This window comes from Punica granatum, chromosome 3 (assembly GCF_007655135.1).
Source record: "Punica granatum isolate Tunisia-2019 chromosome 3, ASM765513v2, whole genome shotgun sequence".
NCBI classification, from domain to species: Eukaryota; Viridiplantae; Streptophyta; class Magnoliopsida; order Myrtales; family Lythraceae; genus Punica; species Punica granatum.
In genome coordinates, this window is record NC_045129.1 from 9,795,660 (window position 1) to 9,808,843 (window position 13,184).

Genomic DNA, 13,184 nt, shown 5'->3' on the forward strand with positions numbered 1-13,184 from the left:
TTACTCCATTTTGCTGCAGTGAATATGGAGCAGTGAGCCGATGCTCTATCCTAGCTTCCTCACAGAAATTACTGAACCTTTGAGAGGTGTATTCCGTCCCATTATCAGATCTAATGACATGTATCTTACAGCTACTTTGATTCTCCACCCAAGTCTTAAACTTGAAAAACACTTCAGCAACCTCAGTCTTTTGCTTCAAGAAATAAATCCAACACATTCTAGTGAAATCATCAATGAAAATGATTAAATACCTGCTATCATTCAATGAGGGAGCTGATTGAGGTCCACACAAATCAGTGTGAATCAGCTGCAACTTTTTAGTAGCCCTCCAGGTTGAGTTTCTGAAAGGTAACCTGGTCTGCTTGCCTGTTAAGCAAGTTGTGCATGTTGATCTCGGCTCCTCCTATCTTGGTAATCCCATTGCCATGTCATTCTTCTGCATGTATTGTAGTCCTTTGTCGTAGAAATGCCCCATTCTCTTATGCCATAAATCAATCTCACTGACCTGACACTTGAATGCCACTTGCTCTTCTTCTAATGGATTCAGTGAGAAGCTCTTCTTTTTCATCTTTATTCTGAACAATTCTTGACCTTTTGAGTCGAGAATCAAGCATTTGCCCTCTTCAAAAAACACCTTGAATCCCTTTTCTAACAGCTGCCCTACACTCAGCAAGTTTTGATCAATGTGAGGCACAAATAGCACCTCTGATATCAGCTTAACTCTTGCACAGCTCTCTATAGCTATTGTCCCTTTGCCTCTTACTTCCAGAAATTCTCCATTCCCAATCCTCACTCTGGACTTTAATGATTTGTCAAGATCCCTAAAGAGTCCTTCATCATAAGTCATATGATTAGTACAGCCATTGTCGACCAACCAACTATCTAATAAGGTTGCTGATGAGAAACATGAAGCTACAAACAACTGATCTTCTTCTTGTTGAGCTGCAGCATGAGCTCCACTTTGTTGTTGTTGCTTTCCTTCTCCGCGGAACCTTTCTATGTGTCCCATTAAATTACACTTCCTGCACTTCACATCTGGTCTTCTCCAACACTTGAAGTGTGGATGATTATGTTTCCTACAGTGCTTACAAGTAGAGTTCTTGCTCGTATTCCCTACACAACTGTCCTTTGCAGCAGCTTCTGAACCACTACTGCCTCCATTCTTCTTTCCCTTTCCCTTTCCCTTCTTATCCTTTCCCCACTCATTCTGCTGCCATTTGACCTTCAAGGCTCCCTCACAGCTCCCTTCTTGCCTCATTAGCCTCCTCTGCTCTTGTGCTTGAAGTGTACTTATCAGCTCAATTACTTTAGCTGAGAGAGATCATTAGAGTTCTCGAGAGAAGCAATAGTTGCCTCATATCTTTCAGGCACAGAAACAAGAATCTTTTGCACTAATCTACTGTCAGATAAATCAGTGCCAAGGATCCTTACCTGATTTGCTATCTCGATCAGCTTGTTTGAGTACTCTTTGATGGACTCAGACTCCTTCATCTGCATTCTCTCAAACTCCCTGATTAAATTCAGCACCTTCATACCCTTGACCCTCTCATTTCCTTTGTATTCAACCTCTAGAAAGTCCCAAATCTCCTTAGTTGAACCAAGAACCATGATCCTTGTGAAAATAGCTAGTGAAACAGCAGCATACAAGCAAGCTTTTGCTTTTGTCTTCTTGGTAACTCTCTCTTTGTGAATCTTAATATGATTGATGGTTGGGTTATTGGGAAGTGAAGCCACTTCGTAGTCTTGCTCCACTGCTTCCCAAAAGTCACACCCCTCCATGTAGGCTTGCATTCGAACAACCCAAGCATGGTAATTTTCTCCATCGAACACAGGAGGAGCAAGAGCAGACATGGTGCTTGATCCTGATTCCATCTCACTCATATTCTCATGTGTATCCCTCGGGGTCACCCGGTGTTTTTGGGTCTCTCGTTTCACTCACTCACAGGTCCCTCAAGAAGTAAAGCTCTGATACCACTGTTGTTCTCTTTGAATGAAAAACAGCTGAAAAAGAAGAAGCAGAGTAGAGAGCACGCAGAGAAAACAGTTCTATTTTTGGGGAAGCAGAATAGAATCTGCTTTCATTGATTAACTGCATTATATATATAAAAAAACAAACGAGCTGAACAACCTCAGCTTTCTTCTCTCACTAACTTAGCCACAACTTAACTGCTTCCTAAATACATGGCCTAGTGCTATGACTGATTCAACTAAAGCAACTGGACATTAAAACAGAAATATTAAAAATAGAAATTGCAGCCTTGAGACATAACTGACATATCCCAATCGACAAAAATGAAATGAGGTACCCCCAACGTTTAGTGGCGCATCTCAAATATATCACACCGTCAATATTCCATCCATTTTGGACGAAAAATATGACATTGCACATAATGATACTGACGTGGTAGTGTGTGGGTCACTCCTATGTTGACTGATATAAAGAGTTCATCAGGCCAACTTCGAGCTACATGTTTTCATTGCTCGGGCCACCATATTGCGAGTGAGTTCTTGGATGCTACGAAAAGCTCATATAGGACTACAACTTATAAGCAAGTTTCAAGCTAAAAAGTAAATTTTGCAGAGCTATATCTCTCAAACCGTACAACGAAATTATGAGCGGTCAATTGTCGTAGCTTTCTTGTGACATGAGGAATTTGACCATGTAAATTTTTAGGACTAAAAAATGATTCTAATGGAATTCGTCATTCATGCAATGTTCATCGGGTTAATTTCGAGCCGACTATTTTCATCACTTGAGCCACCAATTTGCCACTTCTTGGATGCTACGGAAAGCACATATATAAGACTACAACTTAGAAGCAAGTCTCGAGTTAAAAAGCGAAGAAATGAGCTAGAACACTGTTCTTGAAATTTGATTTTCATCAGGCAAAGCATAAATTTTGTAGAGCTATACTCTCAAACCGTAAAACGAAATTATGAGCGGCCAATTATTATAGCTCTATATATTAGCTTTGTATAGCATCCACAAACTCCCAAAAAAGCGAAGAAATGAGCTAGAAAACTGTTCTTGAAATTTGATTTTCACAACGCAATGTAGAAATTTTGTATAGCTATATTTCTCAAACCGTAAAACGAAATTATGAGCGGCCAATTATTATAGTCCTATATATTAGCTTTTTATAGCATCCAAGAAATTCCAAATTGGTGGCCCGAGCGATGAGACCAATCGGCTTGAAATTGACCTGATGACCTTTGCGTAAATGGTAAATTCCATTATAATCATTTTTTGTCCTAAAATTTATGTGGTCAGATTCCTCATGTCATAAGAAAGCTATAACAATTGACAGCTCGTAATTTCGTTGTATGATTTGAGAGATATAATTATGCAAAATTTCTGGTTTGCATGATAAAAATCGAATTTCTACTCGTTTCTTCGTTTTATGACTTGAAACTTACTTCTGAGTCGTAGTTCTATATGAGCTTTCCATAACATTCAAGAACTCATTCGCAAAATGGTGGCCCGAGCGCTGAAAACTGGTAGCTCAAAGTTGGCCCATTGAACTCTTCATGTCGGCCAACATAGGAGTGACCTACACACTACCACGTCAGTATCATTACATGCAATGTCAGATTTTCTATCCAAAATGGATGGAATATTAACAGTGAGATATATTTGAGACGTCGCCAGTAAACATTGGGGGTGCCTCATGTCATCTTCGTCAATTGGAATAAAATTGAGAAAAAGTGCAAATGTTGGGATATATGGGTATATTTTTCAATTTTCAAACCAACATACATATATATGATTTTGTAATTCAAACTTATAATCCACATTTTAGTAGATTATGGAATATATGGAAAATATGTTAATTTTTCAAGTTTTTGATATTTTGATAGATCGGGAAAAAATGTCAAACTATTTAATTTTTTGAATTAAAAGGACCACACACTGCTAACGTGTACTGCCATCAACCACATAGGCAGATTCAACAGCCACGACAGCTTCGTTAATGTCAAAACTAACGGGTAGGTAGATGGGGAAATGGAAGAAAACGTTTTGATTTTTCATGCCAAAATTTGAAAAGTTGATAGATTGAAAAATTTAAGGAAACTATTTGAATTTTTAGGCTATTTCCCCAAGAAATTACATATATTATCAGCTATTCTTTTTATTTATATCTCCTTATAAATTCTTCGGTTTGATTTTTTGGTGCATGCATCGTATAATGTTACCTCACACGTGCACTCAAACAAATACCCAATTAGAAAAGGCCAAAGAGAGAGCTAGCTGGAGAGTAGACTTCGGCCGCACATTAATAATTCCAATTACTAACATGTTTGCTAGCTAGGTTGAAAATGAAGACAAAAGGCTTTTGTTGTCAATTTGATTTAAGAATTATAAGGGTATATCTATCCTTTTCATCTTTCTTATGAAGATTAAGAGTTTGATCTCCCCGAATCCATGAATGCCTCAAAAAGTCATCTATGGATTCCAGTAAGTCTGCGTATGAGTAACGTGGACCAATGGCTAGGGCACTTAAGGGGTTACTCAAACGCAAAACCTTGTGGATTGCACATGAAATGTGTGTACGTCCTATACTCTTGAAATAATCTTTCGGATATTGAAGTATCCATGGATAAAAAGCCAACTATAGTGAGCTCGGTAAACCCCGTAAGAAAGGAGACATATGCTATAAAAATAAAAGGAGATTTTGATTTTCTCTTCAATATTAGAGTGTTCGCGTAAAGAATTTCCTACCTAAAACACATGCTTGATCTAATAAGCTTGAGATTTTAGCTAAAAAATTTCTCAATTATTGAGAATGAGGAGTTAATTTTATACTGTAAATTTTCACCAGAATGACCGAAATCAATATGTCAAAAAGCTAGCATTAGAAAGATAGCATAGGATAGTGCAACGACGCACGATCTCATTTTATAATTAAATTGTTTCATATTCGATTATCGTGATCAAACTAATCGTACCCTTTATTAACTAGTTATTCAGATTTTTATGTCATCATATCAGATTCATGGGTTTTCTTTATAATCGAACAAAGCTACTTATGCTAATGCTGATATAGAGTTATAGAATTTAATCATTTAATCATATATCAGCATATATTTTTCGATTACAAGAGGGGACTATAAACTTTTTGTATACATCTCTATCCTTCCATCTTCATCCTTCTAACAACGACTTTTTGGAATCATATCTGTAGATTTCCTAAGAAAGACGTTCCTTCATGGATATCTCTTGATAACGACAGCCTTGTCAACCAATACGCTCTTCGAGAACTCCTTAATTAATCCAAACACCGATTGGATCTTACAATATCCCTAGCTACAATTATATATATATATATATATATATAGGTCTATAGGTTTGCTTTCGTTTCACAGGGAAGCTTCTATGCATTAACTTTTGCTTGTCATTTAATGGAAATACAGGGAAATCTCTCCACGCTTCGCACCGAAAGATAATTAAAATATTCACTCCTCAATAATGACAAAAAAAGCTAACCAATAACATATAAATATAAATAATATGTTACTCAACAATTAATTAATCAACAATAGTTAACAGACTTATAGAAAAATTAATATAATTTGAAATATCACGTTATGTAGAAAATATTCTTTGAATTATTATTTCAAATATCTTAATTTAAAAATTGGAAAAAATCCTATTTAGATACACCTATATATTAACAAAAAAAAATATTAGATTGGATTCTTAGATTTTTTTTCGATGGACTCCTGAGTATTTTTTAACGTGGTTGAATTTCTCAAAAATCAAACATAACTAAATTTATTGTTCAATATGAAATTCTCCTTATTGACATTTAAAAAAGTGTCATTAATTAAAAAAGTAACTTTGTTAAAACTTTAAACAAATAGGTCTTAAAGTAGAAGCCTATTACCATTTGAAATATTAAATCATTAAAACCCCACCTAATCTTTATTTTTTAATATATATATATAATATTTTTAAAAGTAAATTAATACAATATATCTCTTTTATCTTATGAATGAATGACATGTAGAAGCTTAGAAGAGCCCCCTTATAATTCTCTTTTAGCCTAATATAAAGATATATCCATCTTTAAAAAAAAAATTTGTAAGATATCTTCAACATAACCAAAGTATAGAAGCTAACGGTAAATTACTACGTATTGGAAAGGTCTCAAATCATGGCAATTAATCAATATCTTGTCGGGAGCTAACGATTATTCAATCGTCTATCCGAAGATTATCAATTGAACCCACAGAATATTATTTAGGCTCTTGAGAATATAGAAGACAAAATGCAAGTTGATATCAAATCATGTTCACACGGTTTCGCTGATGTATAGCATGCGTGATCTGCTACAGTGGTTTTGTTATTAGAATCTTGTTTAAGATAATAATTTAGTTACACTTTTTTTTGTGGACAATGCGACATCTTTACTTATTAGAAAAAGTTTTAATGAAGAAGGTTGACTTTCTACTCTATTAATCAATCAATTATTAACCTTATTAAAACTGCATATACTCTTTAGTGACATAAGATTTATATGTATCTGCCTCATTCAATTTTCTTACGTGTTCTAAGATCATTATGTTAATAATATTGAATTAAATAGATATAGGAAGGATATATATATATATACACACGGACACACCAACATGTATATATATATATATATATATATGAGAACAAATTTCTTGGGTTGTTCCTTAATAATTATATATCATTGAACCTTCATCAATGATGTGAAGTTGTAGGTCCAAATTAAAGCTCGTGACTGACTGCTTCCTTGAAGGCAAAGTCTTTTGTGAAACTACCAACATGTGTTGGTTCAAGCGATTTGGCGTCTATTCCGCTTAAACAAAGTCTCGAGTTTGAGTCATTGTGAATATAGAAAATCCATGCTGAAAGAGATTTATTCCTTAGTGAGCCGATCCGGTTCGACTGGATTAGTTGGTACCTAATTGGATTTCCGAAAACTAAGGTTCACACAAAAAAAAAAAGTCTTTTGTGAAACTAGCAATCCTCAAGGCAGAAATTTCCTAATTGGTAAAACTATAGGCTATATCAACTTACGGTTGCTATCTGTGTAAAGGCAGGCTCGCAATGATGGTTTCGAGTCCTCGGTCCCCCTTTATATGAAAACCTTGTCGACAAGTTTCGTCGTTCGGTGGGAAGAAGTTAACTTTGTTCCTTTGGATAGACTATTCGAAAAAATTTTGGGAAATAATAAGGAATAAGTACACGTTTGATCATTTAAGTTTTGACTTGATATTCGATTTGTCTTTTTCCTTTTTTTCTTTTTCAGTTCCATCTTATCTTTTACATTGCCATAAACATATTATTTGGTTGTTTAATCAATTCAGCAATTGAATTTTGTTGACATTACCGGTAAATTGATGCTCTATTTAATAATTTTTGTATGGGGTATCCTTAAAAAAAATAAATTGCACACGTGGCATTATAAAAAAATTTAATCTTAAAAACAATCGAAAGTTATTATAAAACAAAAAAAGAAAAATAATCAACAGAGCCACCTAGAGAGAAAGGAAATAATGCGGCTCGCACTCATCGAACTCATCGGAGGCAACCTTGCCTGAGGCGATGATGGCTTGCAGCAAGCTACCATTGCCCCTTTTTTCAACTTTTTGTTGTTTCCTCGCTTTTTTTTTGTAATTTAATTACTTTTAAAAATAAAATAAAGAATATTTTAAGTTGCCGCTTAGGAAAAAAAATATATTAATAAATTTTACATCGCACCAAGTCAACAGTCACGTGGATGAACTTCAACTGTTAAATTGATTAAATAACCAAATAAAACGTTTATGTATTGTGAAAGTTAATTATTATAAGTACTTGTGATCTGAACAAGTTAATGCTCAAATAAAAATTAATCTTTACTAATAAATTGAGAACATTTCGGGATTTAATTGAGAGACAAATTCAAGGACCAAATCGCTTTTCTCACTGGCTTCCTAGTTCAGGGTCCCTCTTTGAAATTGGATTAGGAGGATTCGACTCTCGATTAGACTTAAAAGAATGTGGGAGAGCTAGGCTCGAACGATTGACAAAAGGAATTGCGTTTCCTGAGACATTCATGCCTAATTTTCTGTTGTCCGCCCCATAAAAAGGGTTTACGTTATGTTTTGCTTCAAATCTTCGGCATCCACAGGGAATTGAATGACTAATACCTTTTTCCAGCCTGTAATAATATTCGCCCTACATTTAGACTAATTAAAAAGTTTTGAATTCGATATTTATTTCTTCGGTTATAAAAGAGGATCACGGATTTACAAAAGAATAGGAATGGTGAAATAAAAGAGTACAAAGAGTTACATTGATGAGGATCTACGAAGCGAGACCCCTTGATTGCTCGAATCAGCAACTTGCTCCACTATACTAAGCTCCATTCGTCTTTTTTTTCTTTTTTTTTTCTTTATTAACTAGTATATTTCAGTATTTCACACGCTTTCTCCCTTTGTTGTTCCTTATTATGCCTATGAGTCTTTCTGATTTAGCAAATTCTTTATTTATTTTGGCCACCTATCGTTCACGAGAGATCTCTGTACCAAGGGGGTAGCGCCCACAAATAGTGTTATATGCTTCATAAATGTGTCCATGACTACTATATATATATATATATGCTCTCATTTATGAATAAAACATGCATGGGCAGCATAATCAAAAGCATTAAATGTGACCCGTCCCCTTCTAACAACATTTCTGAAAATCCGATGAGCTTGTTTAGTTTTTTTCAGGGATATCATCCTAAGATAAAATATTCTTGTTTAGTCTAATTATTCTAATATCCATCTTTAATAAATAAGCCACATTTTTGTATCCGGTTGCTGGACACGTAGAAGGGAAGGTCTGGCATTTAATCACTCTAAAATGATTGTATAATTACTTCAATTGTGATATGAATACCTCATTTATCAAGTTGATATGCTTATATCTTGAGTGAATTATTTGTACTTTAAAGTGAATTATTTGAGCGTAAATTAATTTGATATCTGCAAATTAGACAAAATTATGGTGAGTTACATTAATTTTGAAGAGTTTTGAAATAATTAATTGTACCATGCCATCACATATAAGTATCCACTGAAGATATTTCACTATGAGAAAATATTCTGCGGTTGTTATTTATCATGAAATTGAAAATATCAAAGTTTTAGAAAACAATGGCAGTTATGGAGGGCTCTCACTCTCGTCTGTCTTTTTTTATTTTTAATAGTTACGAGTTTCATTAGTTTAGTATAAGAAAATAAAAATTCAAATAAAAGATACTAATCTCATTAAGGAGACTTAAAATATATTGATTTCTTGGGAAGGATGTGTGAGACTTACTGCATTAGGTCCTATTTCTATCTCCTTTAGACTTTAAATAAAAAAAAGATTTTTTGATTTGGTTCTTATCAAGGCATCATATCTCTAACTAAGCTTCCATGTCTTCTTTATAAACGAAAAAAAAAAACTGTTAAGACTTTTTTTATCGGAAATTGTATTGATTCTATTAATACAATCACCAGATATTTTCTATTTCACCAACTTTGGTCCATCACTTGTTGATCTTTACACCATCTCTCCTTCACTTTCAGTGTGTACCACTTGGTATTTAAAAAATTAATGAGTCCTAATTAATTCAAGTTTGAGCCAAGTTGGACACACCTCTAAAGGATATAACCCTTCTAATCGCAATTTTCCTCCATTCACAATATTCAAACCCAAAATATTCATAATACTCATAATATCAAAGATGGTGTAGCGCAGTGACGCACACATTCTTTTAGTTATCAAGATTTCATGTTCGATACTCATTGTGAAACTATTCATACATGTCTCTTTATTAGTTAATAGGATTTATAATTCATTGTATAGACTCATGAATCTCGCTGATAATGGAAAAGATATATTCATTCCCGAAACGTTGCATAACCAAAAAAGAAAGCACCAATCTACCTAAGCGAATCCCCGTTGGTCCATCTCTTCTCCTTTAAAAGAGAGACAAACTGCCCATACAAAGTGGTAAGCTAATCCAAACTCTCCCTGCCTTTCTAAACACCTCTCTGCCTCCTGACCTCTGCCAATCTCTCTCTCTCTCTCACACACACACATATTATATTACTTAGCAAGTTTCTCATAATTAAACTTTTTTCCAGACATATCGAACCAATTCGATGGCTTTGGAAACGGTTGTGTTTCAGCAAGACCCATTTAGTTGCAAAGATTCATGGCCCTACTCTCTGCTCAGACAATATTTGGACGATGCCGATCATCAAGATTCCGAATATTACTCTTCATCGACTGCGCGAGAGAACTCCGACAATTTGAAGGATAACTTGGGCGAAATCAGCACCAACTCCTCAGCGTCATCAGAGGATAATGGCGGCGGTACAGGGGGTTTCCCATCGGTGGCGGCTGTGACAGTTCGGAGGAAGAGGCGGAGGGCCAGACCGGTGAAGAACACGGAGGAAGTGGAGAACCAGAGGATGACCCACATTGCAGTGGAGCGGAACCGCCGGCGCCAGATGAACGATTACCTCGCCATCCTCCGCTCCATGATGCCTCCATCCTACGTTCAAAGGGTAAGTCGGCCCATTCCCGTTCATCTTAAGTCATCACTAGTATACTTTCGGGAATCTTACCAAATATGAATGCATTCTACATGGCTAATATAATTAGCCTCATCTACGATTACGAACCATATAAATTAGTTCAAGACTACCCAATAGATACCATATGACATATCGGAGCATGGCCTTTTCCGTACACAAGTGACGTAATGCACATTCACATTCAGATATCGATGCAGTGGATTCCGATTTTGTGTGGGAGCATATCGTCTTGCACATTTTCAAAGAAAATTCTAATGTACATGAATGTATCTGTCATACGCTATATAATGGACTACTGCGCTTTTGGACATGATCAAATGAATTCCCATACTTAATTTGTTTCTTGGCAAACCTTAAAAAAATCGATGGTAAGGCGCTCTTAGTTACTTTTTTGCTTGTGAAATTAAACTTGCTAATGGAAAATAAAACGCGTATTCAGCATTATCCTCTGCATCATTGTTGCCGCAATATAAAAACATTAGCCAAACGACATGCATATTTTCTATTTTTGTTAACACGTCCTTTTCTCAAAAAAAAAAACAATAATTGAATGAGGTACCTCTAAGGAAAATCATAAACAAAATACTTGTTTTTTTCTTAATTTGTTAATTCACTTGGTTCTCATGTCCCGAATTTATTCTTTAATTAACTAACCAACAATTAGTTAATGTATTTTTTTTAATTTCCAATAATTAATTTTAGGGAGACCAAGCTTCAATAATAGGAGGAGCCATTAATTTCGTGAAGGAGCTGGAGCAGCTCCACCACTCCCTCGAGGCCCTCAAAGAAACAAACCTATCGCCGACACAACATTCACCGTCGATATTCTCGGACTTCTTCACCTTCCCACAGTACTCCACCACGACCACTCGGCACAGCGGCAGCTCAAGCTCCGAGGCGGCCATAGCAGACGTGGAGGTGACTGTGGCAGATGGCCATGCGAACATCAAGGTGAGGTCAAGGAGGCAGCCGGCGCAACTGCTGAAGATGGTGCTGGGGCTGCACTCCCTCCGCCTCCACGTCCTCCATCTCACCGTCACAGCCGCTGATCCCGTGGTCCTGTTCTCTTTCAGCGCTAAGGTAGAGAAATTATTAGTCAATGAAAAGATATGCATGCATATATATTCAGATAAATAGATTAATTAGCTGATAATTGGAGAAAATACACAATTGATAAAGTTTTATTTTTTAATGGACCGATTCATGTCGGACCTGGATTAGTCCGGAATTATTGGACTTCCAAATACTATGTGGTACACCAGAAAAAAAAAACAATTCGCTGATAATTTATTTTTGCAAATTAAATACATCTAAAAAAGTTAATATATTCTACTTTTTTTTTTGTGAAAATTTGTACTCTACTTACTGTCCAATTAATTGGTTGAATTAATATTTTGGTGGACTCAATTTCTTTTTCCCCCCCCCCTTTTTTTTTTGGTTGGGTGTGGCTGAATGCTTTTGTTTATTGGTCATGTTGTCTCAAATGTGAATGGTGGACTTTGGGACAGGTAGAAGAAAGTTGTGAGCTGAACTCGGCTAACGAGATTGCAGCTGCTGTGCATGAGCTGGTGGCTAGGATCCAAGAGCAGGCTTGCTGCGTTTAATAAGTTATTACAATAAGATTAGACATGTATATTCCTTATATATACATATTACTTATTTTAAGCTAGCATTGGAATTTGGTTAAGTAAGTTAACTAAAAAAAATGCATATATTATGTTGAGATTGTTTTCCAATAATAAGGATTTTTTTTTTTGTGTAGTAGGTTAAGATTTGTATGGGTTCAAGCAAAGCAAGGAACAGAAAATCTGTATTTAGATGTGCTCAATGTCTCTTTTTTGTTTTTTTCATTAGATGTGTTCAATGTCAAAACATATGCTGTTCAAGGTCACATGGTCGAGCATCATTGTGCAAGTAATTAACTTATTATATTGTCTTTGGATGGCGGAATGAATCGTATTTTTAACTAATTAAACCTTTGACAGACGATCTGACCAATTCTAGATTATACATTAGGGGGTCGTCAAGAATATTTATGGAAGAAGGGAAAAAAAAGAGAGAGAGAGAAGTGTTGATCGATGCTTGACCTTAAACTCGTGAAAACGAACTTGATTGACATGGAGAGCCTGAATTTCGGATCAATTATTCCTTGTATAACTGTAGCACCAAATTTCCTAATTTGGAAGTAATCACCAATTTAAACAGTTAAAGGAGGGGATTAAAGATGAACTCAACCGAATCACGGAAGACGCCAAATTGTGATTGATCTTATTAACTATGATTGGCCTCCAAATTTCTCCATTACTTTTTGTCCTATGAAAAATGGACAAATTTGTGAACTGTTTCATATGGCCATGGAAATGATTGATGGTTGAGAAAGGGAAAACAGAATTTTTCAATCTTCTTCTACAAATATATTATTTGCTTTAGATTGTCTTTTCTTCCTTTTTATTTATATATACTTTGTTTTTTAATAAAAGAGGCTTGAAGATAATACGAAGGTGCACGTGAAACTCCACAAATGAGATTCGAGTCAAAAACCTTTTTCCGAGGTTTCAAAATTGTTTTACATTTCGATGATTCGTGGAATTTTA

At 35.3% G+C, this 13,184-nt stretch overlaps 2 protein-coding genes across 2 annotated transcripts; one reads left to right on the forward strand and one right to left on the reverse strand.

Moving 5' to 3' along the window:
* Positions 1-1,302: 1,302 nt before the first annotated feature.
* LOC116200360 lies at positions 1,303-1,881 on the reverse strand. Its single transcript, XM_031531210.1, has one exon. The coding sequence runs from the start codon at positions 1,879-1,881 to the stop codon at positions 1,303-1,305; it is 579 nt and encodes a 192-aa protein (XP_031387070.1).
* An 8,125-nt stretch (positions 1,882-10,006) lies between these two features.
* LOC116198995 (transcription factor bHLH96-like) lies at positions 10,007-12,508 on the forward strand. The gene is made up of 3 exons (XM_031529278.1): positions 10,007-10,560; positions 11,293-11,670; positions 12,099-12,508. The coding sequence occupies exons 1-3, from the start codon at positions 10,153-10,155 to the stop codon at positions 12,192-12,194; spliced, it is 882 nt and encodes a 293-aa protein (XP_031385138.1). The 5' UTR covers positions 10,007-10,152; the 3' UTR covers positions 12,195-12,508.
* Positions 12,509-13,184: the final 676 nt, after the last annotated feature.

Coding starts and splice junctions, on each gene's coding strand:
- LOC116200360 (XM_031531210.1), bottom strand. CDS start 1,881: ATGAGTGAGATGGAATCAGGATCAAGCACCATGTCTGCTCTTGCTCCT.
- LOC116198995 (XM_031529278.1), top strand. CDS start 10,153: ATGGCTTTGGAAACGGTTGTGTTTCAGCAAGACCCATTTAGTTGCAAA. Junction 10,561..11,292: donor CTCCATCCTACGTTCAAAGG/GTAAGTCGGCCC, acceptor AATTAATTTTAG/GGAGACCAAGCTTCAATAAT. Junction 11,671..12,098: donor TGTTCTCTTTCAGCGCTAAG/GTAGAGAAATTA, acceptor ACTTTGGGACAG/GTAGAAGAAAGTTGTGAGCT.